Here is a 25,768-nt window from a genome sequence, read left to right as displayed (position 1 = left end):
AAGCAGCTCAGAAATGAGCTCAGTGCATCCTTCGCACTAAAAAGCAACAGCTCCTTACCCGTATTTGGAGTGGGGACATTTGATGTGCTCGCACTCTTTCAGATGTGCCTCCAGGTTCATTTTCAGGAGAGGTGGGCAGCTGGGATTATTGGGGCAGCGAACCGGCCTGTAATCACAGCTGCTTTCATGATCTCTGCCCATGGAGAGAAGTAAAAGGAGGGAAAATCAGGGATAAGCAAAAATTAATGGAAACAACACAGATTGTCAGGAAAGGAGCAAACCAGCCCTGTGAAACTGTCAGGTGATCGAAAGCATCCTGCTCTAAGACGCAATTACAGCTGCAAATTCCCATTTGGCCAGTAAGTTGAGAATAATAATAAGCCACATTTATGCAGGGAACATCTACTTCTGCAGCTGAACGACTGAGCCTTCAGGCAGCTATCAACAACAGGCAATGGCCAGATGATAGGGAAGACAGTGAATGCATTTAGGATGGGGAGGGAGATAGGATTTCAGATTCCTAGCATGTAACTAGGGTAACTCCTCTTACAAAAAGAATCCCCCAGTCTCTGCTTGACCACAGCCACAGTGTTTCACCCCAGATGCCAGGTGTGTGTTTTGACAGTGTATCCCCTGTCCCGATGCCAAGACACTCAGGCAAGCTGGGAGCAGAGAACAACATCCTTTCCCTGAGACCAGCCCATCTGCCATCATCCTAAGACTGAGACACTGGGGAAAGAACTGTCCCTTCAAGTCACTCTGTCCATTCCCACACCCCTGCACGCCCCAGCAGAGCACTGCTGGCAGGAGCTGCGCTGTCCCCAGGCACCACAGGGCAGCTCAGATATGACAGCAGATATCTGGTGGTGGAGCCCTTTCCCTGGAGAGGCTGCACGCTGGCAACAAGCCACTTACTTCCTGGCACTCAGTTTAATTGTAAACGGACATCCACGGGGGTCCACCTCGAAGGCAGCGGGCTTGCTGCTGGCTGCGGGCCGGCAGCCATACTTGCAGTGAATGAAGAGCTCCCCGATCTGCTCAGCCACCGCAATGTTGTTAACCACTACGGTCAGTTTGGCATTGTCCACGGGGCACTTCTCTGCCAGGTGGGGAAGCAAAAGAGACAGAGAGTCAGCAAGGGCTGAGATACTGCAGGAGATTTTATTCTTTTGCCTTTTCTGGCCAAGGCGTCCAACTCCCAGATGGGTGGCAATGGAACAAGCCATGAATATTCACACAAAGTCTGCGAGCCACTATCTCTGGTTTGTCTTGAGGCTTGGTGAAAAGTTACAGTTTATGTTAACCCATGATAATTTGAGCTAGCTGCCAACGAAGGAAGGCCACGCTAATTCAGACTTGTGCTTGCTGAAGTGTGAGAGTATTCACAGGCAGAGACCACAAATCAGCAGGTGCCCCATACATAATCCATTCCCCCACCCAGGCTGGGGCTCAGCTCCTCTGCTGCCAGCAGGCCACTGCAGGCCAGGGATGCTGCAGCGAAGCAAAGACACGAGCTTTGAGGGCAGGTGCAAAACTGAGCAACTCGGGATGGCAACTGCAAAGCCTTCCCCTACAAATCTGTTGGTTGGGATAGATACAGCACAACACGGTGACAGGGAATTAGCACGCAAAGCAGAGGGGCACCTCACGCGTGGAAGACGAACGTCTTAAGGCAGAAAGAGCTGCTGTTTTGCTGGATGCCCCAGGGAGCCTCCTCAGGGCTCGCTGTTCTGGTAATACGAATGGCTTGGCTTTGTACTGAACAACGGCTTTCCAAGAGGGGCACAGGCTCATGCCAAATAAAGTCTTTTTTTGTAGAACAGAGTCCAAACCAAGCGGGAGCTGGTTAGGCCAGGCCAGCAGCCAGACACTTGGGCTTCATCAAGTTTCTGGAAGAGCTGGGTGAGCTAAAGCAGCTCTGTGTGCTGCTGTGCCCAGGCTCAGTCAGTGGCCAGAGAGCTGGCACCATGGCATGGGGGAGGAGGGGTTTGATGGGGCTCTGCCAAACACGGCCCCCCTGTTCCTTAGACAGGCAGCCACAGAAAGCTTTCTGTCTGAAATCAATGGGTCAGCTCTAGGCGAGACATGTATTATCCTGGGATTATCCATTGCATATTCCAGGATTTGAGAACATCCTGTGCCCAAAAGCCAGGCACAGCCCTCTAGTGCCCATGCTACAGCGCGTGCCATCAGAGCTCCGACCTGCACAGCCACCCGTGCCCCTGCCCCTCATTGCTGCAGCGGCAGCCTGTGATGTGACAGCTTGTTTTACGCCCTTCAGACATCTTTCTGCGGGTTTCTTTTTAAGCGAAAGCAAACAAACCAGAAAATAACAGCGTTTTGGCTGCACCACACAAGAACAACTCTGTACTCACCAGATGTTAAGGCACATCTTCTACAAAATGTGTGCTGTGGAGACAAAGAAGAACAGCAGTGTCAGCGTAAACAATATCGGACAAATTATTCCCTGTGGCTAATGATGGGAAAGGTGGGAGATAACAAAGCCTGTGGCTCACGGGCCTCAGCAGCTGTTCTGCCTGCTTTACAGCTCAGCGCGCTCTTGAGTCCACACCACAGGGCAAAAACCAGCTGCTTGCTCAGGCAGCTAAGAGTGCAACGCGGGTCCTGCTCCTGAGAAGTTCTAGCACTGGGTTTGCAACTTTGAGGGTTCTGCCCTGTTCGAGATCAGGCCATGAACATGGTGCAAGCCAAAGCCACGGACATGTTGTGCCACTCTCTGGTATTCCTACCCTCCAAGTCTGCATGGGGTTTCTCTACTTCACTCTCCACTCTAGTCCATGTCATTCCTCTCATTTCCCTGAGAAGTCCTCAAGGATAAGAGCGAGGGGAAGCCTGGCCTCTCCCTGTCCTTGGCCCGTCAGCTCATCACATATATTTCTCTGTAGCTCTTCTACCGCAGCTGAAGCTGTCCTGCTATCAGGTGGATGTGACAGCTGATTTGTAAGCCCATTAAGCCCACTGTAAATTTTGCCACTTTAAATAGCTGCCTATCTCTCTATTCTTACAGCAGAAATGCATAGTAACAATTTAACGTGATAAACTAGCAAATACAATCATGCTAATTAATATAAAGAAAGGAACAAAGGCTGCAGCATTTCACTGGTCCTGAACTTGCCCCGCGTGTTCCCTGGAGCCTCCTCAGCCACGTTCCGCTGCCACAGGGCCAGCACTTGGCAGCAGCGCTGGAGAGGCTGCAAGTCACTCTTCAGAGCTGTTATCTGCTGCCCTGCTCACGCGGCCTTTTCCTGCCCTGCACAGCTGCATGGTGCTCTCTCCAGCGCTGCCAAACCAGGACTGCAAATTAAGCCAGTCTGCTTCCTGCAGCAGATTTTTTTTTTCCATATTAACCAGTAAATCTCAACGTCTCCATGAAGAGCTGCTTACTGAAATGGTGCAGTTTCACTGCACCAACTTCCAGCACCTTTGGGGATAGCACCCTCACTGCAATAAACAATCCCGCTCTCTGTGTTTGTTGCTACAGCTCCATCCTAGCCATCATAAGCATTAGAGAGCCCATCGCAAAGCCATCTTTCTTCACATGTAGCACAGAAGCAGGAATAATATACAGTTTCTATTAAATCCCAGTAAAATGGAATATGGAAGAATATTCATAACACTCTGTGCCTTTCATTAGAGGATCTCAAATCCCTTTGCAAGCATTAAGTAAATGAAGCTTCAAGACATTCTTGTTTTATAAGAAACACCTTCTTCACCACTGAACAGCCATTCCTGGGGTGCCCAGGAGGCAGCAGCGCTCTGCAGAGCCCTTCAGGACAGGGAAACGAGGAGTTTTAGACCTCACTGAAGCCACAGGAAGGAGACTGAACATGGCCGGGATAGGGAGGCTGACACTACAGCTCTCCCATGAAAAGCTGCCCAATTTTAAGCAAGACCCAGGCGTCTCCAGTTAACTGCAGAATGCCCTGCACACTCCACTGCAGACTAGTTCAGAGCTACCTTGTGGAGAAATCTAACGCATGTCCATCAGCATCTCTGCTCCTACGCCGGCCCGGCTTTCCCGGTCTTCGCTCACTCAGGCTGACAGCCACTGGGGACAGTCAGGGCTTGGCTATAGCTCACACAGGACACTGGCGGAGCCCACGCTCACGACTTGGAAGAGTTCTACCTTACCCCACAGGTTGTGATGACGGGATCCTTAAACACACTACAGCACAGCTGGCAGCACAGCTTCACGGACGGTTGTTCAGCAAACACCAGTGGCTCCTGAAGATGAAGAAAGAGAAAGACAGAGAGAGCACAAGGATTAGTCCAAATGCAAAGAGCCTCCAGCTCTGCAGAAGGAACAAAACAACTCTTCAGTGGTGACCCTTGGGGAGCCTGGGGGCACACGGCACGCTAAGGGGTTCATTATCTCAAAATAAACTTTTGTCTGGGTCTGCTGACCTCCAGTATGTAACAGATAGGGGAAGAATGAACTTGGCAATGGTTGGAGACTCTCAGCTCATCACAAACGGGGCCACCAGCATCTGGCAGCATCAGGACCTGAGAGCAAACTGCACAGACTAACTGAGAAACTCAAGTCACCAGAACTCCATGAGATGCACCGTCTGGTGCTTTTTGCTTGCTTGGACTGAACAGTGCATTGTCAAAAACGTCCCCTGCACAAAGCCTGAAATTCAGAAGCAATTTTAAAACAGCTTGCCCTTTTGTATTTTTGAAACATCCTGAAGGAAGGGCTCTTTCATTCCCTTATGAAGCAGAAACAACATTGTTTCTGCCGCAACCAGCCAATCTCTCCAGTTTTGTTTACCAACTAAGACAGCCGGAGCATGTGGTCTGAGCACGTCCTCCTCGAGACGCGCAGCTCTCCACTCCACCCTAGAGCAGGGCTTCACATTTCAGAGCATTTCAAATCAATCACTGCAGTTCGGTCTGTCTTTTCATCCTGTGCCGCTCTCGGAACTGCAAACACAACCCCCTGGGTTCCTAAATATGAAACACACGCTTTTATCCCAGATCTGTGGCAAATTGCCGCCTGACCTTTCATGCATCCAGTCTGGGGTTAGTTACTGGGTCACAAGCTAAGCTCAGCTTAAAAGTGTCCTCCCTCAACAAGAGTCACATGTGGACAATTCCTTGCACCCCTCCTGGAGCTTACAATCCAGTCAGTGGGGTGCCACGCAGCCCCAAATGCAGGATGGGGCTCTGAATCAGTGGGGAATTGTATTAGTCTTGCTGCCTGGGGCTAGACCACCAGCCTGAAGATTTGCAGCCCCCTACTGCTCTGCAGCAGAGCGAGGGAATTACACGACTGCAAAGACTTACAGTTTTTTCTGTGAAGCAGAAAAGCCTCACCATTGTCTCCACTTTACATATGGGGAAATGGTACACAAAGAAGCAAAGTAACTTGCAGAAGTCAGCAGTGGAAACAAAATTAAAACCAGGAGTCCTGACAGCCAGGCTTTTAGTTGACAGACATCACAAAAGTCTGCCCATGATAGCTCTATGTACTCACAAGAGTCCCCTAAGTCACTCTTTTGACATTGAACTTCCTAATACTGCTCCTTCAGACAATCCCAAATACCTACTGGCTCCTCCTCTTCCTCATGGAGTGAGAACGTCGAGCGCAAGGACATGTTGGACTCAGAGTGCAATGAACGGACGGAGATAGCAGAGTCAGAGCGTCGTGGGGTGCTGATCGGAGGCTTCAAAGAGATAAAAAAACCCCAGTTCTTGTTATTGCAAATAATTCCCCCCACTCCAAAACCCTACGCGCGGAGACTTCAAGTTCAGTCCCCCCTCCTCCACAAAACTCAGCTGCTCCATTTGTTCATCCGCTCTGCCAAGCTCCATTGAGTGGCCCCCAGAACCAGCGCGTCTCGCTGCTGCGTGCCCTTCCCGGCAACCGGCAACACCGCACCACACTCACAGACAGGACAGGCATCGTTCAGGTTTCACTTCCTAAACCAAGCTGACATCTACATTTCAAGCACGTAATTTTCTCAAAGGTGCATTCATTTGTGTACTTACTGTGCGCACCCACAAAGCAATGGTTTGGAAGAATTAATCCTTCACAGAAAGCTTTGTAAATCTCCCCCAGAGACAGCTACCAGCTCCTGCAATTTCTATAATCTCTGCAGCAGCACTTGTTGTTTCACTCGCTATCTAACTTCTGCCAAATTTCTTTGCGTAAGTGTGGAGACTTCCTTCTATTCAATTCAGTAACAGACTGGCTTTGTCGCTTCCTGCTCGGGAGGGGAGAGCTAAGTGGACATCGCATGCACCAATCAAAAAAAATCCCACTGGTTACAGCGGCCTTGGGATTGGCTTTGAGGGAATGCTGGCGCTGGAATATTAACCAGCAGCGCATCTCTAAGGGTGGAATATCAACCAGCAGCACGTAGCCAAGATGCAATTCAGCGTCAAAGCAAAACCGTAGACTCTTCTGACCGTGGGGTAACTGGATTTGGGGGTCTAGAATAGCTGGTAGCACAGCCACTGCTGGGTTGCTCTGGAAGAGATGCCGCTGGCAGACTGGGAAGAGTGCAGAGAGAAGCAATAACAGTCTTCAAGGAGCAGAATGGACGGGCTGACAAAGAAATAGGAGAATGAAGCCATAAGCTTCAGACACTCAGCATCAAGAGATGACCAATACCCAGGCTGCCTGCACCTGCACGTATCACACCTATAAGTGGCTTGACTGTAACCTACAACAGCCACAAACTCTTAGAAGTGCGGACTGGAAGCTCTGGAGATCGCTGGCCCTGCTGCCCACTCAAAGGTGGACTCAACCTGGCACTGCCCAGCTAGAATGGGGAAAGCTGCACGGACAAGACTCTGCCGCCCCGGGTTCCTGTCCTGCACTGGCTTGTAAGCAAAACACTTTTGCCTCACGTTCAATCTGAACCTCCCGAGTTGCCATTTTGTGTGTTTGCCCTGCGTGAAAGTATGTAACATCAGAGCCAAGGACAGACAAAAGCAATACAGGAGGCCAGTGGGGCAGTCAGGAAATTCAGCAATGAAAGATGAGCTTCAGAGACTGCAGTCTCCCCCAGAAACAGACTACACTGAGCGCAGTCCTTGCTGGGCTGCAGAAAAGCAGAAGACCAGTATCTTACTGGTTCTTCACACTGCTCTGCTTCTTAATTTTTATGATATGGGAATTCTAGGAGTTCAGAAATGCTGCATCTGCTTAGAAGCCAAAGCATAAGGCTCTTTTTATTAAAGAAGGCATATTTATTGGCTAAATATGGAAACCTTGAGGAGGAATGGTTATAACAAGGTAAATCAATTTTATGTGTATCCATTAATTTTATTATTTTCCTCCACTAATAACAGAAGTTATCAAAATAACAAGAATGACTGTGCATAGTTCCCATTCTGGAGGTGACACAGAAATCAGGGCAGCAAAGGCAGGCTCTGCAGGGAGGCATTTTTATCAAGAGTAACATCCTGTGCGGATCACTGATGGAGAGGAGGGGGATTGCAGCCCAAGAACACTTCCAGGAGGCAGGGGTGTGAGGCACAGCCTTGCTGGGCTTGTGCAACACTGTAGGCTCAGATCCGCGTGTCCTGACTGGGCTAATGCTGGTGTAAACTATGCAGGAGTGAAAGTGATGTGCTGAGAAAGATCACTCCACTTGGGCTGTAGTGACAATGCTGAATGGCAGATGTGTGTGCCGGTGTTTTACTGACCCTCTAGATATCTGCGGCCTGGCTATTTAGAGTGAACTTTGCAGCACTAATTGTGTGTAAAGCAGCCAGCACAAGGGGACTGACTGGAGCGTGCTCTTGCACTGCAAACAGAATAATAGTGAGTGAGATGCACAGGACCCCCACCCTATGTGCATCTGCCCAGGTTGTGAGGGACCTGCATGCACCAAAGCCATGGAGCGCCAGGCCCTGCCGCAGGGGCAAGGTGGCACAAGTGGCAGTGCTTCGGCCAGGCTTGGATTTGGGAAGATCTGTCAGGAGTGTCCCACCTCCCCACAGCTGCACCAGGACTATTTCTGCATCTGACACCAAGTCCATCTTCAAACAGCCCAAGGACGGAGTGCTCAAACATCTTTTGATGGAAGACAAATAGCTTGTGGCTGGCTGGTAACTCAGTTCAGCCTCTGGTTCAGAGGTGAAGCTCCCTGTAAACAACTGGGACTTTGGACAGCCAGTCAGCTCTTTATCCATTAGTATACATTTGCCCCAATATTCAGCTGTAACCTTTAGGTGCAGTTCCCATCGTATCATGTCAGCGACAAAAGCAGCCTCCACATGAAGGCTCCAGTACAGCCCTCCTTCCCGCTCCCCAGAGGTGCGGCGAGGCTGGGAACCTGTGGCACTGTTTTCAGGCAAGATGACAGCAGCTGCTGAATAATCCCTGCCTTGCACACAAAACACACAGCTCTGCTTTTGGTTTCATTAACAGAAGCTTTGAAAAGAAAGAAAGAGGGGTGATGGAGGTCACCAGAGGGCTCTGACTCATCTCCAGCTGTCTCTCTGATGGCTGACAAGCCCTTGGCAGCTTCTGGAGAAGGGAAAACTTAACGACGAGGAAGGGAAATCCCAGATTATTTCTTGACAAAGCAAAGGAAGCTTCCTAAAAGGGTGAGTGAGAGTTTGTCTGGAGCAGCAGGCAGAACAGGGCTGCGAGGCTTCTGGTTTGTTTGTTCGCACCTAAAACTGCAGGCTGCTTCCTGAACCACTCATTAATCCTCTTGCTATTTTTGCTTAAGAATATTTAGCACTCCAGGGAAGGTGGCTGAGACTGTCCAAAAGGACTGAGGCTAGGTCCTAGCAGAGATAGATCTCTCCTATTCTTGGCTGCACACCTCAATATGCCACACAGTAGTTTTCAAAGGAGTCAGGGAGCGTCTCCGTCAGACAAGGCTAAACGTAACGTCCCCAGCACTCCCTGCTCCTCTGGAAGAATCCTCACCTGTGCTCTGGGAGAACTGCACAGCTCATGAGAAGGGTGCAGTGAGTACAGCCCTCAGCCCACAGCATCAGTGCTGACAGCCAAGGGCTTCCTGGAACAGCAGCCCAGAACCATGGGGGTCAGCGATGTGATGGAGCGCTGCATTTGCCAAGGACACGAGGCAAATGTTCAAAGGACTCTTTGAAAAAACAAACACACGCTCACATAAAAACCAGCAAGATCTCTGAGCAACAGAAGGAACTTTACAGGATGCTGACAATAAAGCTCTTGGCAATCTGGTGTCAAATTTATTTTAAGAAGCGTTGTAGCTCCATACTGTTGCTGACCCCAGTCTCTGCCAGTGCCTACCTTCAGAAGCAGCAGTGATTCGTTTATCCCTGGCTTGGAAGCTGGGTCTTGTAACCTGACAAAGTCTACAACAACTTAATTAATTTGAAGAGTCCACTACTCACATGCTTAAATTTAAATAGGAGCTTGTGGTTATGAGATGTGGCTGAAGCACTAGGGATAGGAGAAGACCAAGGCCTCAGACCTATCTGTCCATTCGCTGACATTTGCTTTGCTGTTCTTGATTTTATAGATTTAGCTGATTTAACTTCTCTTTAAGCAGCTAACCCTGAGGCCTGTTAGATCACTAAATTGCCTAAAAAGAAGTTACTCAGAAGTGAGCGTGATGAATGAGAAAGCTGGGTACAAAACTGGGCAGTGCTTTTCTGCAAAGATATTGCAAGACATGGGAATGGTTTGTGTGAGAAGCCCCCGATGATGTAATCCCCAAGAGCCAAGCACAGTCTGTAGTGTCCAACATCCCACTCCGCAGGTTTCAAACGTGCTCCCTGTGGTCAGAAGCCCCATCTGGAGGCAGAAAGAGGAATGGATTTTCTGGTCGTAACTGTAGGGCCACCTGTGCTTCTGATCGAGATTGGCTGGCCTCAGCCACAGCCCCAGCCATCGCTGACAGTAGCTCTGTTTTCTCTCGAGCTCAGGAGATCCAGAGCACCCTGCTCACCTAATGGGAGCACCTAAAGGTGCTAGCCTAACGCCCCAGGTCAGAACTAGCCTCTGCTTCCCCACTGCACCAACCATGGGAGAAGCCAGGAAATGTTGAGGCTGGTCCTGCCTCTGATATAACACAGCGCATGGGAACGACAAGGGAGGCAGAGAAGTCCGGAGGAGCACCACACACCTCTCATTTGACATATAATCAGCTAAGCCAGTCAGCAGGGGGGCTCCTGGCAACACCTACCATGCCATCGTCCTCATCTCGTGGGGAGTAGGTGAGCGTGCTGGAGGAGGATGGGGTCCGACGATGCTGTTTAAAAGTATTGGTCCCGTCAGCTTTAAAGCAAATAAAAAGGAGGGGAAAAAAAAAAAAAAAAAAAAAAAAAAAGAAGAGCAAGCATTTAGGTTCCTCGGTAACATTTCTGAGCTATGGGTCAGTCTCCATAGCTGTAAGAGTTCCTTGGAAAAGACCAGGGATTTCCCACCTCCAGTTCTTGACCTGGACATAGCAGTGCAGGCAGAACAATCCTGATCTCTGACAGCTTACTGCAATGCATGCAACCCTTTAACCCTTTGAAGGCAGCTTGCCCAGAAAAGAGCACAGATAATATTCTGCCATGTCCACAGGTTAAAAATATTATTAAAAGGAAACCTTATACTTCCACTTATTTCAGTCACCAATAAAAAGTGCTTCAATCAAGGGAGGTCTGGCTGTTCTTGTGTAGCACAAGGGAAGCATGCTAAATTAAACTGGAGATATTTGTTTAAAGATCATATTACTCACATATATAATATTTTGAATGTAAATATTCAGGAGTAAAAAAACCATATAGAGTCCAGAGTCCTGTACAAATGCAATCCAAACATTTCTCCAGGCGGATGTTCATTTCCTTATCTAAATCAGTGTCAAGTGCCACAGTTTATCTTTACTAAAGTAAGGATATTTTTATTCCAAAATGAAGACAGACCTCTTCCTACATTCACACCATGCACCAGGGCTCAGATTCCTCACCTGCTGGGCTTTGAGGAACAAAGCACCAGAATTTTAAATGGGAATGTGCACTTGTACCCCCTCCCATCTGAGTTAAAAATGGCCGTGGGGGGGTTTACCAAAGCGTACAGAGTGATGCACAGTCAGGCACAGAGTGAAGATGAGAATTTTCAGTGCTTGTAATGACTGCGTGAGAATTCACAAAGATAAATAAGGTTTGGGAGTGAGCTCTGTATCAAGTCCTGTTGTACTATCCTAATTTCAGCAGGGGCTTCCCAGTGGTACTGTTAAGTCTGCCTAATGGGAGAAAATTTCTGTGCATGCTCATTTCCATCACGCCTGGTGATCAGATGCCATGATTAAATAACACTTGGGCTGGATAATACTAAAAACAGCACCTCGGCACCTGTCTGTAATGAACACAGTGATTCTCCCAACAGCTTTATGATTTGTAAAACAACCACAAAAAATACGGTAGGAATAACACACAGTGCTTTGGGGAGAAGCTCTATGCATGAAACACACTCACCCTTTGTGATGGTCGTCACAGCAGAGTAGGCTGGACCAAAAGTTGTTTCCATTCTTGTCTGAAATATTGACAAAATGAAGGTCAGTGTGTATCACTGCAGCACAAACCAAAGGCTTGCTACCTTTCATGAACTGGTAAAAAAAATGCACATATACATTCCCAGCTTTTATCTGTCGATATTGACATTTTTAAGAAGCAAGAAAGTACCGTATTTTCAAAAGTCATCTTCTTTCCCCCCCCCCCTCAAAAGAAAGGATGAGAACATAAGAAGCAGCCTTAGCCCCCACCCTCTGCCACAATACCGAGCCTTACCCCGTTAGTGTTTTCGGAAGTAGTGATGCTTGTTGTGCCACTGGAGAAACGATTGTAGCGAGCGTTCTTGTTTGAGCTCATAATCTAGGCCAGCATTTGTTAGTCATGGGAAGTTTGCACTGTGGAAGAAGAAAAACAGAAAGAGAGTTAAGTTCACTGTATGTATTTTCCTGGCCTCAGAGAACAATGTCCTGTAGCATTAAGTCCAAGTATTTACCTAAGCTCACATAAACCTGTATTTTCAGAAGCAAGTGGCAAAGTCAAAGGCAGGTTTCTTCAAATCATTCCTGGATAAGCGTTCAGCATTTTCTAAAGATATGGTATCTTTTAAAATGACTCCTTAAGCACCCAAATACTGGAATACCCATAATAATTAGCTGCTTTTACAAGTATGTAACTGTTTTAATAGCAGATGAGACTTCTCAGGAGGCTACTCTAAGACAGACAGTGTTCCACTGGTAAGGATACACATCGGTATTTTTCAAAAAAGAGAGTATGGGCCAGTTGTGACTGACAGTCCCAGCAGAGTCCTGTGCAGGCTCTGTATCTGGTCCTTTCTCCCTCCCCAGTCTGAGTGTAGTTCAGAAAGCAGGTTACCTGCCACTTCCCAAAACACTTTGCACAGAGCAGTGATTAGTAAGCAGGATCCTAAAAGGGAGCCCCCTCCACAAGAGACAGCAATGGCAAGCACAGAACAGACTGTATCATGGCAGGCGGAGGGATTTAGGCAGAGGCCCCAAACACAAGCCTGATCTTTCAGCGTGCCAGGGAACTGTGAGGGCATGGAGGGCAAAAAAGGTCTCTGGATGTAAAGCTATACCAGTAAAACCCTTATCCCATTAACTGTGAGGCTCAAGTTGAGCTCCAGAGCCCAGGGAGCTATTTCACTCACAGCTTTGCAGCACAGTCCAAGCATATGAGAGAAACATCCCATTCAGTCTTCGCTTTGGCACAAGTGGCTGTGACTGCCTTCCTCCCTCCAGGAACAACCACCCCCAGATGAAGGAAGAGGTGCCCTGGAAGCTCAGCAGCACCACGTCCTCGTCAGCTGGGGTGGCAGAAAGGGATCCCTCCTCTCCCGGACAGGCTGTGCCATGTTTTCTGGCACTTATAGACAAGGACACCAAAGCCAAACTTCCCTGCGCCCCCAAAACCTAAGGCTGCCTCATATTCAAAAGCGTGACAAGCACAGACCTCGTCCTTTTCTTGTGATGAACTCAGTGGGAGTTTTGCTATTTAACTCAGAAGCCCTAGGCTGCACTGCTGAACACAAAAGCTAGGGCTAGATCTTAGCAGAAAGCAAAAATTCCATGTTTGATTTACTTATATTTGTATCAAAGGAATTCTTTCCAGCATCGTCTGAGCTACAAGACCAAGGAAACCACGGAAGGAACCTTACTTCAAGTAACATGTTTGTGATTCTGGATCTCACTCCCAGTTTCTGGTCAGAGACAACCAGCAAAATCTGGATCATCAGCCAGAAAGAGAAACCCTCTCCCCCCAGAAGGCAGCAGAGGGGCTCATTTCTCTTTCTCTGTTGTTTACACAGTTTTTTTACTCAGTTCAAGTTTGCAAAGTCAAGTATTACACAATGATAATCTGCAGAAACACATGGAGTTTGCTGTCTTTAACCTCTGTTGAAACCTGATGCTGGCCTCAGGGCACAAAATTATGCTGTTGTCTCAACGAGTCTGAGAAGATGCTCTCAAAGAGTCTCCTTCGGAGCCAGGGTACCCATCGGAAGGAGCTGCACCTCCTCTCTGTCATTGTGCAGAGATGCATCTGGCTTGAGAAGAAGTTCCATCAGAGAAGACAAGGGTTCAGCAGGGCACTGAGCTCTCCTGCTAAGCTGCCCCTTCATCCTTGCAGCTGAAAGGTACTGCTTGCACTCACAGGCTGTCCCAGCCTGCCCACGGAGACGGGCACCCTGCACTCCAGGAATAAGCTGCTCAGAAGGATCCTGACTAAGAGACCCCTTTGTCTCCAAGGTACAGTTAAGTCTTGATACTCCTGCTGCCAGCAGCAGATTCCAAGGACTAAACAGACAGACCAGACAGACATCTGCAGTGAGGACAGACGGGCCAAAAATGGTTTACTAAGACACAACCAAACCCTTTTTTGCAGGACGAGAGCCATTCACCAGTGAAGGGCGCCCGGGAAGAAACACCCCACAGATGCCTGCAATCAGCGATGCAGAGCTCCCAGTCCCTGCTTCTGGCCCTGGCCAAGATGGCACCGCTCCAGCCAGGCTTTCACACTCACATTTCGCCACTCACATTTCCAACTTTTGGGGAGGTGAAGCATCTTGGGTGTTTCTAGGAATTAGTTTTCTCTTATCCAAGGGTGACAAGTCATAAATCTCCAAGCTCTTTATAAAGGAGGCCACTGTGATTTCTCTGCTTTGCAGAAAGGGAAACTGAGGCTCACAGAGACACAATCACACAACATAGCTGTGACCTGGGACTTGCCCAGGGCCTCCTTAGTCCCATCCCAAGAATGTACGCATCTCCCCTGTGAGCACCAGCGCAAGGCTGCCTGCACAAAGGGCTGGTCGCGTCCTGCACTCGGATTTTAAATACTGCAAAGGCGATGCTCGGGATGTCCTCGGCCAATGCTCTGCAAACGGCCGACAGCTCAGCCGCGCCTGACACAGCACTTCGTGTTGCTCGCTGCAGTTCTTCATCGGAGAGCTGTCAGACTGCCAGAGCACAGCAGCAGCACAGCCCAGGGAATCACTCAGGTCTAAATTCTCAAAATAAGTTACAGTCTAAAACCAAAAGCAAAAACCCCAACAAAAAAAACCAACCAAACAAAACCCTCAAAACTAAACCCAAGACCGTCTTAAAAATAGGGATCTGGATAATGTTTTCCACACATTTGAAAGCGCTGTCCTGGCCGTTTGCAAATGCCAGATCCCTTAGGAGATGCTAAGCAGAGCTGCTGGAGTTGTCTCAAGAACAGCAGGAATGAAGTAGTGTTGTGCTGCTGCATCATGGAGACCTGCCGAGTTTAAAGCCAGGTTCCAGCAAGCGAGAAGTTTGGCGTTGGCCATCAGGATCCTTTTATTCCTTTCAGTGGTTCCTTAGAGCACGGACGGCAGAAGGCGTAGGGAGGGAGGGTGGTGGGAAAGAGGATACAGAGCTTTTGGGTAACACACTGGTCATGGCCCCCTGAGAGCTGAACCCCACTCAGCTCCTCACAACCTTGGACAAGTCACAGGGCCTCTCTGCTTCCTCCCTGAAGTATCTTTAGTTCTCTTTAAGCTTCCTGAAGTCTCTTTAGTTTGTCTCTTCTGCACAGCATATCTGGACTATAAAGCTCAAAGATGAAAGAATCTTCAGCTGGATATTTGTGCAGCATCTGGCACAAAAGCGTCTCCACCTTAGCTGGGACCTCCAGATGATGCAGTGCTCATAAATAACGTACAGCAAGTACTTCCATGAGTGATGACAGACCGCCATATTTCCCGTGATTTCATGTCTCAGGGTTGCATTATCTCATGTCTAATAACACGCATGTATCCCTACAGTTCCCCTCCTATACAGGTTTCCTATCTCTAACGATACAGCTAAGCTCACCAACCTCCCTTCTCCGGATTCAGCACCTTCCTCCTCCCACGTTAGGCGGGAAATAGAGGGAATTGCTTTTCAGGAAGGCTACGAATTCATGATTCCTTCAGAGAACCTCAGCAGCGTCTACCCCAACACCCTCTATCCTGCACTACTCACAAGATAAGAGCAGGGATATGCTCCCACCTCCCCCACCAGGACAGCATTACGGGAAGCTGGAATATCAAGTATTCCTACTGGGTTTTTAAGGCAAACAATCCCTCCCAGATGGAAAGAGAGGAAGCCCATCCTTACGGAGGATTGTAGGCTGTCTGGAGACCCAGGCAAATGCTTCACCCCCTTCTCATTTTCAGGGTATGTATTGCCTTCAAACATAACAGATGGAGACTCAAAAAAGCAATGGGAAGGCACTCACTTTGTAGCATAAAGAGGCAGGAAAAACCAAGCATGAGGACAACTAACAGTTTGAGTAGTTTTGTAATATCATTAAACGTAGGATCAGACGTGCAACAAACAGGCACTTGAGCTACTGCAACCACTTATGGTCTGCCAGCCAAGGATAAGTATGACCTTTTAAATAATTGCCTTTGGAACTTCTGTGCAGGCTAGGAGGTGTCCACTGCCGTGTGGCTCACAGGGCAGCCCAGCTGGCCACAAAACTGCTTACTGCCTAGAGGCATTAAGAAGGCACATCTCCAGTTTCAGCCTGTCCCAAACTGAAACAGATGCAAAATGCCTTCCAACTTCAACAGATCTCGGATAAATCCAAAGTGAGGAAAGGAACACGGGCTGGAATACCGGGATTTTCCACTCATTGTTTATAAGCATGTCCTGCACTCCGCAGCTTGGCTGAGCAACCTACCTGCAAGCAGCAGCAGGGAGCCTGCTTAGCGTCTTCTCTGAGCAGAAGCCAGAGGAATGCGAGCAATGGAAAAAACGTGGAGTGGAATATCAGCCAGGCTGCAGAACACCAGCCACTGCATGAATATCTGATTTCAACCCAAATCTCTGCAAGCACCATATATAGGAAGCATTTCAACAGAGCAGACATCTCTCCAGAGCACTGTCTGACAGCTCCTTATATCTCAAGCTCTCTTCCAAAAGGTACTGAGAAAAGCCTTTTCCAACTGTTACCAGAGAAGTTAAAAGGAGGCAGAAAAGAGCTGGTGTTGTCGACATTAATATCAGCTTCCTGTAGCACTTGCAAAAAATCACCAGATCTCTGAACCTTGGCTTGGCATCTGAACGCGGCCAGCTACGCCACCCTGTGCTCCCACGCCCGGAGGACAAGCATCCCTCCCAGGTGGCTTGTGTCCCTCCCTGGGGCACCCTGCCCCAGCCACAGGCAGCTCCTGCCCCTGCTCTGACTGCAGGCAGAGCTCCTCAGCCTGTGGCATCTAAGGAGAACCGCGTCCCAAGGAGATACAGACCAGGACACAGTGAAAGCATCCAATATTCTGTATTACAAAACACACGCGCTCTGTGACCTAGAAGGAAAACTAAGATTTACTGGAAATCGCAGAATCTTTTGGGCTGCTAAGTCATTCTCAGAGGACCAAATACAAAGGGGTTCCAGAAAACCCCTGAACATCTTCAGCAGCTCCACACGGCAGCAGGTCAGAAGCCCTCATGCTGGAAGCATTCTCCCAGGTTTCCAACCGAGGACTTAATGGGGTCAGGTTATGATTTACAGGTTGCAGAGGCACCCTGACACCTGCAGTGAGAGGACAGGCTCTGCTTGCTTTGAAAAGGACAAGAACTGTTGAAAGAACTTGTACATCCCGGCAGCACAACAGCACAGGGCTGCCCTCTAAACCTGAGGGGCACGCATGGACCCAAGCATTTGGAGATCAGCTTGGGAACCCAGCCTGTGATCCAGACTCTCCTTGCCTGGAGTTAATTTTTCTTATTTATTTTTTTAACATGCAACTTTAGTGGTTTTGACGGTAAAAAAAGAGGGGGGGGAAAATCTGCCCTGGAAAAAGGAAGCTGTGGGGACCCGCTATTTGCTAAATCACATGCCTGATAGTAACCAGATGCGAGGGAGAGGAAAGGCTAGGTTTCAGCATTTGCACACCACAGGAATCAACTCAGGCTTTTGAGACTCAGCAAGAAGAAAAGCCTTAAGATTCCTACTTTAGTACTCCAGGCAAGGAAAAACCCAACCGCCGGTAGTTGCAGAGATAGCAGGGGAAAATCAGTGCTCTTTCTTGCACCTGTGGAGGCCAACAGGATCAGCAAGGAGCGGTTTTCTGGCAGCTATTTCACACCACTGACAACCCTGTCACTGCACCTCAAAGCAGGGAGGGGAATCACCCCTGGGACCAGTGGCCCCACTAATCCTCTGGCCCGTGCTGAAGAGTTTGCCCACAACAGGGGTCTAGTGGGACCAGCACAAGTACCTCAAGGGTCTCCCCTCCTCTCAGCCCCCAAAGCGTACACACACACACAGAGCTATTCACAACACTCAGCAAAAGATCCTTACAACTAACCTCAAGATCAAGGCCGAGGCTTTTAAGAGGGGACGTGGCATGAGGAAGAGGGATAGCAGAGTATCTCATCCTTCACAAACATCACATAACCGGCTTAGTCCCAATTAGGAGCCAGTTCCTCACACAGGGACCACGCTATTGCCGGCGCCATGGCTCTGCTGAGGTTTGTGCTCCAGCTGCTCTCCAGGGCGAGACATGGGCATGGCACTGGATCCTGCAGGTGAAACACGGCACCGCTGGGGAGCGTCTGGCAGACACACGCTTAGTGTGTCTCTGCCAAGAAACCTGCAAGCGCCTTCGCCTTACGCAATCAACAGCCCATAAAGCTCAGCAACACGTCTTACATCTGCTTTGTTCTTCTTTTTTTCCCCTCTTCAGGTCGTTGAAGCTGTCTTTAAGGTTATTCACCCCTGCAGAAATTGCCGGCCTGGCAAAATCACAGCAGGAGCGTTTGCTAGAGAGCGAGGCCAATGCGTGCAGCTGCCTCACGAGAAAGGCAGGCATGGGGTTATCCTGCTCTGGGTGGGAACAAGCTGTGGATGATGTGAATTTCCTTATTTCACAGCCTGGGTATTTACAGCATAAGACACAAGCTTCTCTTTTCTCTTACACCACCACAGCTAGAACGGGAAGGGTTACACATCCTTGAGAGTACTGGCTCATCACTGGGGAAATACTCTTCTAAAAGCTAAAATGCCCTGTGCTGCTCCAACAGCCCAGCTCAGCAGGACAAGGGCAAGGCAAGGCAAGGCAAGCAGGTGCCGAGGGCAGGGGGTGTACGTTTGTGGACTACACCCCCTTCCTCAGCTGCATCACAAGCTCTCACACAGCCAGGGCTCTTCTGGGGGAGGTAACAGGGCTAGTAAATCAAGTCCAGTAGCTCCGTCCACCTTGCCCTTCTGCAGTATCAAGGTGTTGCCCACACTACCTATCTGTGAACTGATTCTCAGTGGCCCACAGCAACCTGCAAGGGAACATCTCAGACCAAAGCACAAATGAGACAAGATTCATCAGCTCAAATGCCAACTCTTCTACAAAGACGACCATGGGACAGTCACGCTGGCTTTCTTGGTCAGCGTCTCTGGTGGAAATAGCACTCATTTCTTAAGTGCTTGCAACCTGCATTAACAGGGCTTAAAGAACATGGTGACATGGACTATCAGCATCTGGTCTGACTTGTAAAACATGGGCCATAAGAACGTGTGTGAGCTACAGCAGATCAACGAGACAGACATCTCTCAGGGCAGTCACAGGACAGGAAGCAGAGGGTGGAGCTCAATGGTCACTCCTCAGGTTAGAGTAGACTACACAAGGGTTCCCCCAAGAACCTCTGCTGAATAAGCTTTTCCAAGGTCACAGATGAAGACGTTGAATAAAGAGTGAGCAGTGAAACCGCCGAGTTTGCAGATAACACTAAGGTCTTTTGAGTAGTCAAATACCATGTTGATGGTGAGAAACACAAGAAGATCCTCACAAAGCTGAGAAGACGTTAAAGTTGCAGATGAGCTGTTACGGAGAAAAATGTCAAGCAATGCACCTAGGGAAAAATAATATAAAGCTGCCCTATGCAGTGCTGAGCGGCTACATCTGGCAGCTACATCTCAGGAAGAGACGTAGGAGTCTCCGTGGACAGTTGGACGCAATTCTCAGCCCAGACGACAGCAGCAGACAAACAAGCCAACAAAATTCTGAGCAGCATTACAAAAACTGTGAAGAACAACCACGAGGGTGTCATTTGGGTGCTACATAAAACCTTGATGTACTTGTCTCCCGAGTGCTGTAGCAGTTCTGCTCTTTGCTTCGGAAGAAGGCCACAGTGTAGTTTGAGAAATTTCCAGGGCTAACAAACAAAACGATCAATGGGATTGAGTCCCTAATCCAACTGCTCTGAGTGGTGGGAAAACAGGAGGCAAATAGATGGCAGAAAGTAGTCAGATTTGTGTGCTCTTCATTAATAGCATCCTTTTTCGTAACTGCTGAAGACAGAACTGGGGCTAGGCAGGCCAATGCTCTGACCTGCAAGGTATTTCCTACACTCATAGGGTGACCTCTCTAAGGCCAGTCGTGTGTGCCGAGAGGTGCAGTCAGTGCTAGAACATAAAACGCGAACACAAGTTCAGCCTTACCAACAGAGCCTGGCACTTCCATCTGGTGGGTCTTTGCTTCTGTGGAACAGAAAGAATCTTTTTATTGTTTACAAGTTTTTTGCATTGCTCTTAAATGTCATACAAACTTTTCTGAGCTACTTAAACTGAGACTATAATTGTACTGAGCTGTCATCAACAAAAATAAAGTGACATTTTTAATTGCTGCTACTTTTACCAGCACTTCAATTGACTGCAAAGCTGAGAGAGCACATTCAACAGCTGTTTGAACACTGTCATTCCTTTGTGCAAATGCAGTTCAGAAAGGGAAATCATTTTGTACGAGGTGCTTTTCCTAAAGGGCAATGAGTCCTTGGGATAGAGAAACTTTTTGCAATACTTCATGTTAAAACCTGAAGCAGTAACTTTCAAATGTGCTTGTAACTCGATCAAAAGCGATTGCTCTGGTGGAACAAAGCATCTCATTTTTCCCAAAAACGTAAAATCAAGTTGGAACACAGGCCAATGTTCAATGCTGTTTCCATGACACAAAAGCTACACTTGAAGCTTTACTTCCATTTTAGGAAACCTGTAAGCATCCGCATACTACATCATTTTTCTTATGCATAAGGCCCCAGACCAGGTTTCGGTAGTGCCTGACCTCCGCAACGGAGATTGGCTTGTCTTGGCTCAGTACCTCCATGGTCGCAGCAGGGTGGGCAGGCTGGCAGAAGCAGGCTCAGAGCTCCTCCACACAAGGCTCTTAATCAAAAGGTGCTTTAAAAGGTGGCCTAAATTACAGGGCTGCATGCCACTCCTTTCACAGCTGGCGGTCTTTCCCACATCCTCACTCAAAGAACAGACATTCACATTATTAAATTGTTGATTTGTTTAAGAAAAAAAGAATAAAAAACAACAACCAAGCCCCCAAACCAACAACCTCCTATGCCTCCAAGACAAAAATCTCAGTCCTGATGCTGTTTCTTGAGAGGGAATGGCCATCTCCTCTGTGCAACGTAGGTCATGATATAAGATACCATGCTTCATAAGCTGCGAATAGTCACCTACACAAATCACACCAGAACTGGTGCTAACTGGTCCTCCTCAGCCTTGCTTGACAGAGAGAACAAGTGGCTGCTGAGACTCCATGGGGTCCTGTGGGCTAGCTGGGGCTCTGCTGCTGGTTTCCCTGCTGCAATCCAGCCTGCAGGAATCCAGTAGATAGATGGGCTTGCAACTCATTTAAAAAAACCAAAAACTTCTAAGACATGCCAGGTCAGCAGCAAAGTCTGGGTTATGGAGAGATTCAGCCCTTGTCCCGGCAGGACAGTACATAAGGAAGCAAAGCTTCTGTTTGGAGGGCTTCAGTCTTGGTTGATCAGTTCAGGAGCAGCAAGAGCTCGCACAGAAAGCCCCTGTACAAATAGATCCTGAGATCCCTTCCGCACCTCTCACCTCCGCTCCACGCAGTGCCAACACGAGCACTCCAGCAAGGCTGTGACCGAGAGACTTGCCCATGATAAACAGAAACTAATCCATCCTCAGCCATCCTAGTCCCACCCTCGGCTGGTAGTTTACCAAAGTTCAAAAGCCTGCTCTGAGCTGGCCTGGGAAAGGAGTTAAACACCAATAAATGTACTAAGTTTTTAGCAGTTGCTGTACCCCATGTCCCCCAAGGAAGGCAGAGGAATAATTGTCTCACCTGCTGCATTCTCCCTTCCTGAAGCCATCCCACTAGACTCAAGGCCATCAAAGTTGTCTTCTCTACTTTTTCCTAATTGCTGTGCAGTCACTGAGGGCTTTTCAAACTGCTTTGCCTTACGGGTGGCTGTACTTCTCTGGAAAGGTTTAACCACTCCTGTCACATTATGGGATTCTTCCAGATTAAAGTCATAAGAAACCTGAGCCCCTAATCATTACTCAAAATGCACAAAGTATCACTCCCAGCCCCTGCTCCCACCCCCAACATCCTCCAAAGTTTTGAAATTTCATGACACGCTCATGCTTGCTCTCTGGGTGCAATGAGATCACTTTAAAAAAATCCATCTGAAATGCATCAGCTGCTTCACAAAAGAAAAAAAAAACCACAACAAAAACAAACCCACAGTAAATTTCAGCCACCTGCTCTTTTTTTGTACAGTTCCCTTGGACTTTGCCACTAAGAACAAGCAGGAGAGCAGAACGTAAGACAGCTACACTCACTGCTCAGGGAGTGTTAACCAGCAACTGAGAAAGGGAGAAAACTGTAGTGCTTTACAGGTAGCATGTGAGCTGGGCAAAATGCGATCACACTAGTGATGTCTTGCCCTTTGATAAACAAGCACCGAATCCTTGATTCCTGAAGAAATCAGTGGATATGGACACATCCACCGCGGCAAATCTACTGACAACTTTCAGTCAGAAGCACCGATCAGCGTCCCACAGCCACCTAACACCACGCTAGGAAAGCTATATGTAAATTACTCCCCCAAAGTACCATCAGCAACAGTACCATAGCCACGATGACTTAGGATGCAAGGGAGAGGCAGAGAGAGGTACTGCCTCTTCTCACAAACCTGGCTTCTTTGCTCACAACTTCACCTAAAGAATATCAAGGATTTCCCGTTTCTGAAACCGCCAGAAGCGACCTCAGGAAACACTTGCTGGGTGGCTGCACGGTGAAGCATTACATGTCCTTGCAAAGGTCACGAAATCAGGACAACGCAGCTCCAGCTCGTTGGACAGGCAACAGGTACCCACTTCAAAACTGGTGTTGGATTTCAGATACCTCCTGCTTCTTCACGAAGATTTAGACACAGGTATGAAAACAGTTCCTCCCTCACTACGGTACGCTAAAGCACAGCAGCCTCCCGGGGAACACTGCTGACACAGCCCCAACATCCAGCGCACAGGACAAACGCTTTACCTTGGAGGAAACTCACCATCGGCCGTCCAAGCTGGCACAGAGCAGCAAAGCCCAGCAAGACGTCACCATGACCAAGTTCCTAAACTGTGGGCAGGCTTTTCCTCGGTCTAAACGTCTCTTCCGCTATCTGTGTGCGTGTGTGTGTGTATCGCTCTTAAGTGATGTAAACAGAAAGGCATGCAGAGCAGTGGGCGATATGTAAATTCAGCTGGAAAATCCCACAGCTTAGCCAATCTCTGTACTGCCTCACAGATTTTCCCTGGCTGCTCTGAGACTGAAGAGGTTTAGGCTAGTGCAGAAAAAACAACCACTCTCTTAGCACACACAGATTTATTCCTCTGATCAGATAATTATCCAGGGAGAGGACAGTCCATCACCTACTTTAAAGGGAGTTTGAATTTCTCACTCTCTTTAGATAGTTCCCAAACTATACATAATACTGAATATCAAGCAGCCTACCAAACAGCAACACAGTCTTTGCTTGTAGAGACAATTGTGGTAAATACAATTAAGAAGAATTGCCACGAAAAGGCAGAGCTTTCTTGGGCCAGTGAGCACAGCTTGCCTGAAAGATAAACATTGACAGTGGGGGACTTCTACTGCAGGGACACCCACCCCACGCAGGAGAACAACGTGCTCCCACGGCTGAGGCTCTCCCAGGAGCAGGCGCTGCACAGGGAGCTCTCACCCCACTCCAGCACCCAATGCACCTCCTGCAGTTTTTACACCTTATTAAAAGCAGCAAAGTAACTCTGATGAGGCTCTGAACTCAGGCTGTGCTAAAGGCAGAGTGGGAGCAGTCTGTAAATGGGTATGTTGGGGTGCCGCTGCCCTGGACTCCTTGGGGAGTTGCTGAGCTTGAAAGAAGGGTGACATGAATCCTTGTGAGCAGCCACCCGCCTCCTCCCTTGCCCCAGGCAGCCGCTATATCCCCCAACCCAACCCATGGGCAAGGGGACGTGCCAGTACGTGCCTCATCATGCCCACGGCAGAGGTGGTACAGCCAGGGAAGGGAAGACAAGGGGCATAAAAATCAGGAGGGAAGAGTTCTGACAGACTGAACTTGTCCACCTAATCCTAGTATTTAGTGAAACGGGGAAGGATTTTCTCACAAAAGCCTTTCTTCTGGCACAACTGGGCTTGGCTGAGACAACATGAGGCAGGTATGATCACACTTCAGGAAGTGCCACAGTGATGGCTAGCTGGGGCTAGGAAGGTCCCGCAGAACAGGCAAATGCTCAGCCCACGAGGTGACGAAGTGCGGAATGCCAGCTGAAGACAACTGAAGCTGCAAAGCTCAGCGCTGCTCAGGACCAACCCTGCACGCTGCAGCAAACCAAACCGCAAAGCTGGAGCTCTCTCTACTGTCGCGGCTGGATCTTCCCTGGCCTTTCTCAGCCTTACTCGAAACAGCAGTGCCCAGGGTGGGGGACCCCAGGACTTGCAGGGGGACCCAGCAGACAGTGGCAGTTCCCTGCTTGATGCTTAGAAAATGCCAGAACTCTTTGATCTTCCGCTCCCCAGGCACGCAACCAGGACAGCACTGCCTGTTCGCTCGCTCCCTGTCAATGGTGATGGGCGGCTCTTTGGACTTGTAGTTAGTAGATGTCTGTACAGCCCAGTTTTTGGTGGTACACTAGGTTATCTTCACCACAATGCATTTTCTGTGAACTACCTCCCCTCCGCGCACAGCTCCCAGGGAGACACGTAAAGGTCAGCAAGGAAGTGGCTGACTTTCTTATGCTACTTTTCTTCAGCAAGGGCTTTCTGGAGCCCTCCTTCACTCACACAGCCCTCTTCCTACAAACCCAATGAACATCATTGCGTCTGTAAGCAAGAGTCACTGACATACAAATGCTCGAAGCCAAAATGCAACAGCTATTTAACAGGAACGCTAACTGCTTAGTACAGACTCGAAAGAATGTCTCACTGGGGGGAAAACACACCTTGAGGCAAAATTAAAGTGCTGGGATTAAAACAAAGTGTTTGGCAACATGGTCAAAGTTGAAAAAAATAATTGCTAGGCCAGAATTCTTCACAACACACCTACCACCTGGCGGGTACAATAGCCTGGACCTAGCTCATTATGTACATATCAAACCCGGCTAACTTATCTATCAGTTTTCTTACACACTTATCAGCCCCCAGTGGAGTCTGTCTGAGCCATTGTCTTTGATACCAATGTAGCTCAAAAGCAAGCTGAACTGAAAGAAGGTCCTCGCTTCTGGTTTTTATGCAACACAACAGGATCATCACGTCACAGTCACAGATCAAACTGGAGAACAGTGTTTGACAGCAAGTCTGTCAGAGGAACAGCAGCTGTGAGCTAGCAGTAGGATACAGCAGAACTAAATAGCACGTTTGAAACGAGAAGATGATAGATGGTTTCACTGCCTGCTCTGAGATGTCCGATGGTCTTAGGGCAGTTACGTAGATTTACCACCAAAGAGCCTGTATTGCATAAGTTGTGAAACCATAGCATAAGGAAATGAGGTTACTGGGAAATCAAGAGAGAACCATCAGCAACACGTGCCCTAAGTCAGACAACTAATGGAGCTGAAGACGACAGACCTCAGCACGCCCCGCCATGAGGTACGCCAGACAGCGAAGGCAAGGCAGCCGGGGTAAAGCAAGCAAGACACGGAGAGGATTCACCGGGGACCTCGAACGACACCAGAGGCGACACAGGAGCTCCCCTGCGCACCTGAAAATCACGCTGGCACCTGCACGGAGTTTAGAAACGGAGACACGAACCGCCCACGGGAAGGGAAGGAGGCGGTAGAAGACGCGGCAGCGGGCGGCATCCCCTGGCGCTGCCCCGAGCCGCCCCACAGCGCCCGGGGGAATTGCCGCCAGCGACTCCCCGGAGCGGGGCCGCCCGGCCGGGCCCCTCCGCGGGCAACCCGCGGCCCAGAGCCCCCGGCCCTCACCCTCCCCACCGCCCGGCCTGGCCCTTCCCCTCACAGGGCT

At 48.9% G+C, this 25,768-nt stretch overlaps 1 protein-coding gene across 7 annotated transcripts in view; it reads right to left on the bottom strand.

Moving 5' to 3' along the window:
• Positions 1-25,768, bottom strand: part of TRAF7 (TNF receptor associated factor 7) — a 35,711-nt gene that overhangs the window by 9,733 nt on the left and 210 nt on the right. Inside the window, exons 2-10 of one of the 7 annotated variants that reach the window (XM_054212257.1) lie at positions 19,936-19,974; positions 11,749-11,867; positions 11,437-11,494; positions 10,161-10,252; positions 5,571-5,687; positions 4,153-4,245; positions 2,376-2,409; positions 916-1,099; positions 59-193 (exon numbers count right to left, since the gene is read on the bottom strand). In XM_054212257.1, the coding sequence (XP_054068232.1) occupies positions 59-193; positions 916-1,099; positions 2,376-2,409; positions 4,153-4,245; positions 5,571-5,687; positions 10,161-10,252; positions 11,437-11,494; positions 11,749-11,829 (794 nt within the window). In that variant the 5' untranslated portion in view covers positions 11,830-11,867; positions 19,936-19,974. Of the gene's footprint in view, positions 1-58; positions 194-915; positions 1,100-2,375; positions 2,410-4,152; positions 4,246-5,570; positions 5,688-6,012; positions 7,827-10,160; positions 10,253-11,436; positions 11,495-11,748; positions 11,868-19,935; positions 19,975-22,814; positions 23,153-25,768 lie in introns of those variants that run through there. The other 6 variants (XM_054212258.1, XM_054212256.1, XM_054212261.1 and 3 more) reach the window with 6 other exon arrangements.

Source organism: Rissa tridactyla, chromosome 8, assembly GCF_028500815.1.
Source record: "Rissa tridactyla isolate bRisTri1 chromosome 8, bRisTri1.patW.cur.20221130, whole genome shotgun sequence".
Taxonomy (NCBI): Eukaryota; Metazoa; Chordata; class Aves; order Charadriiformes; family Laridae; genus Rissa; species Rissa tridactyla.
The sequence above is the reverse complement of the archived record's forward strand: the minus strand, read 5'-3'. Positions and strand labels throughout refer to the sequence as shown.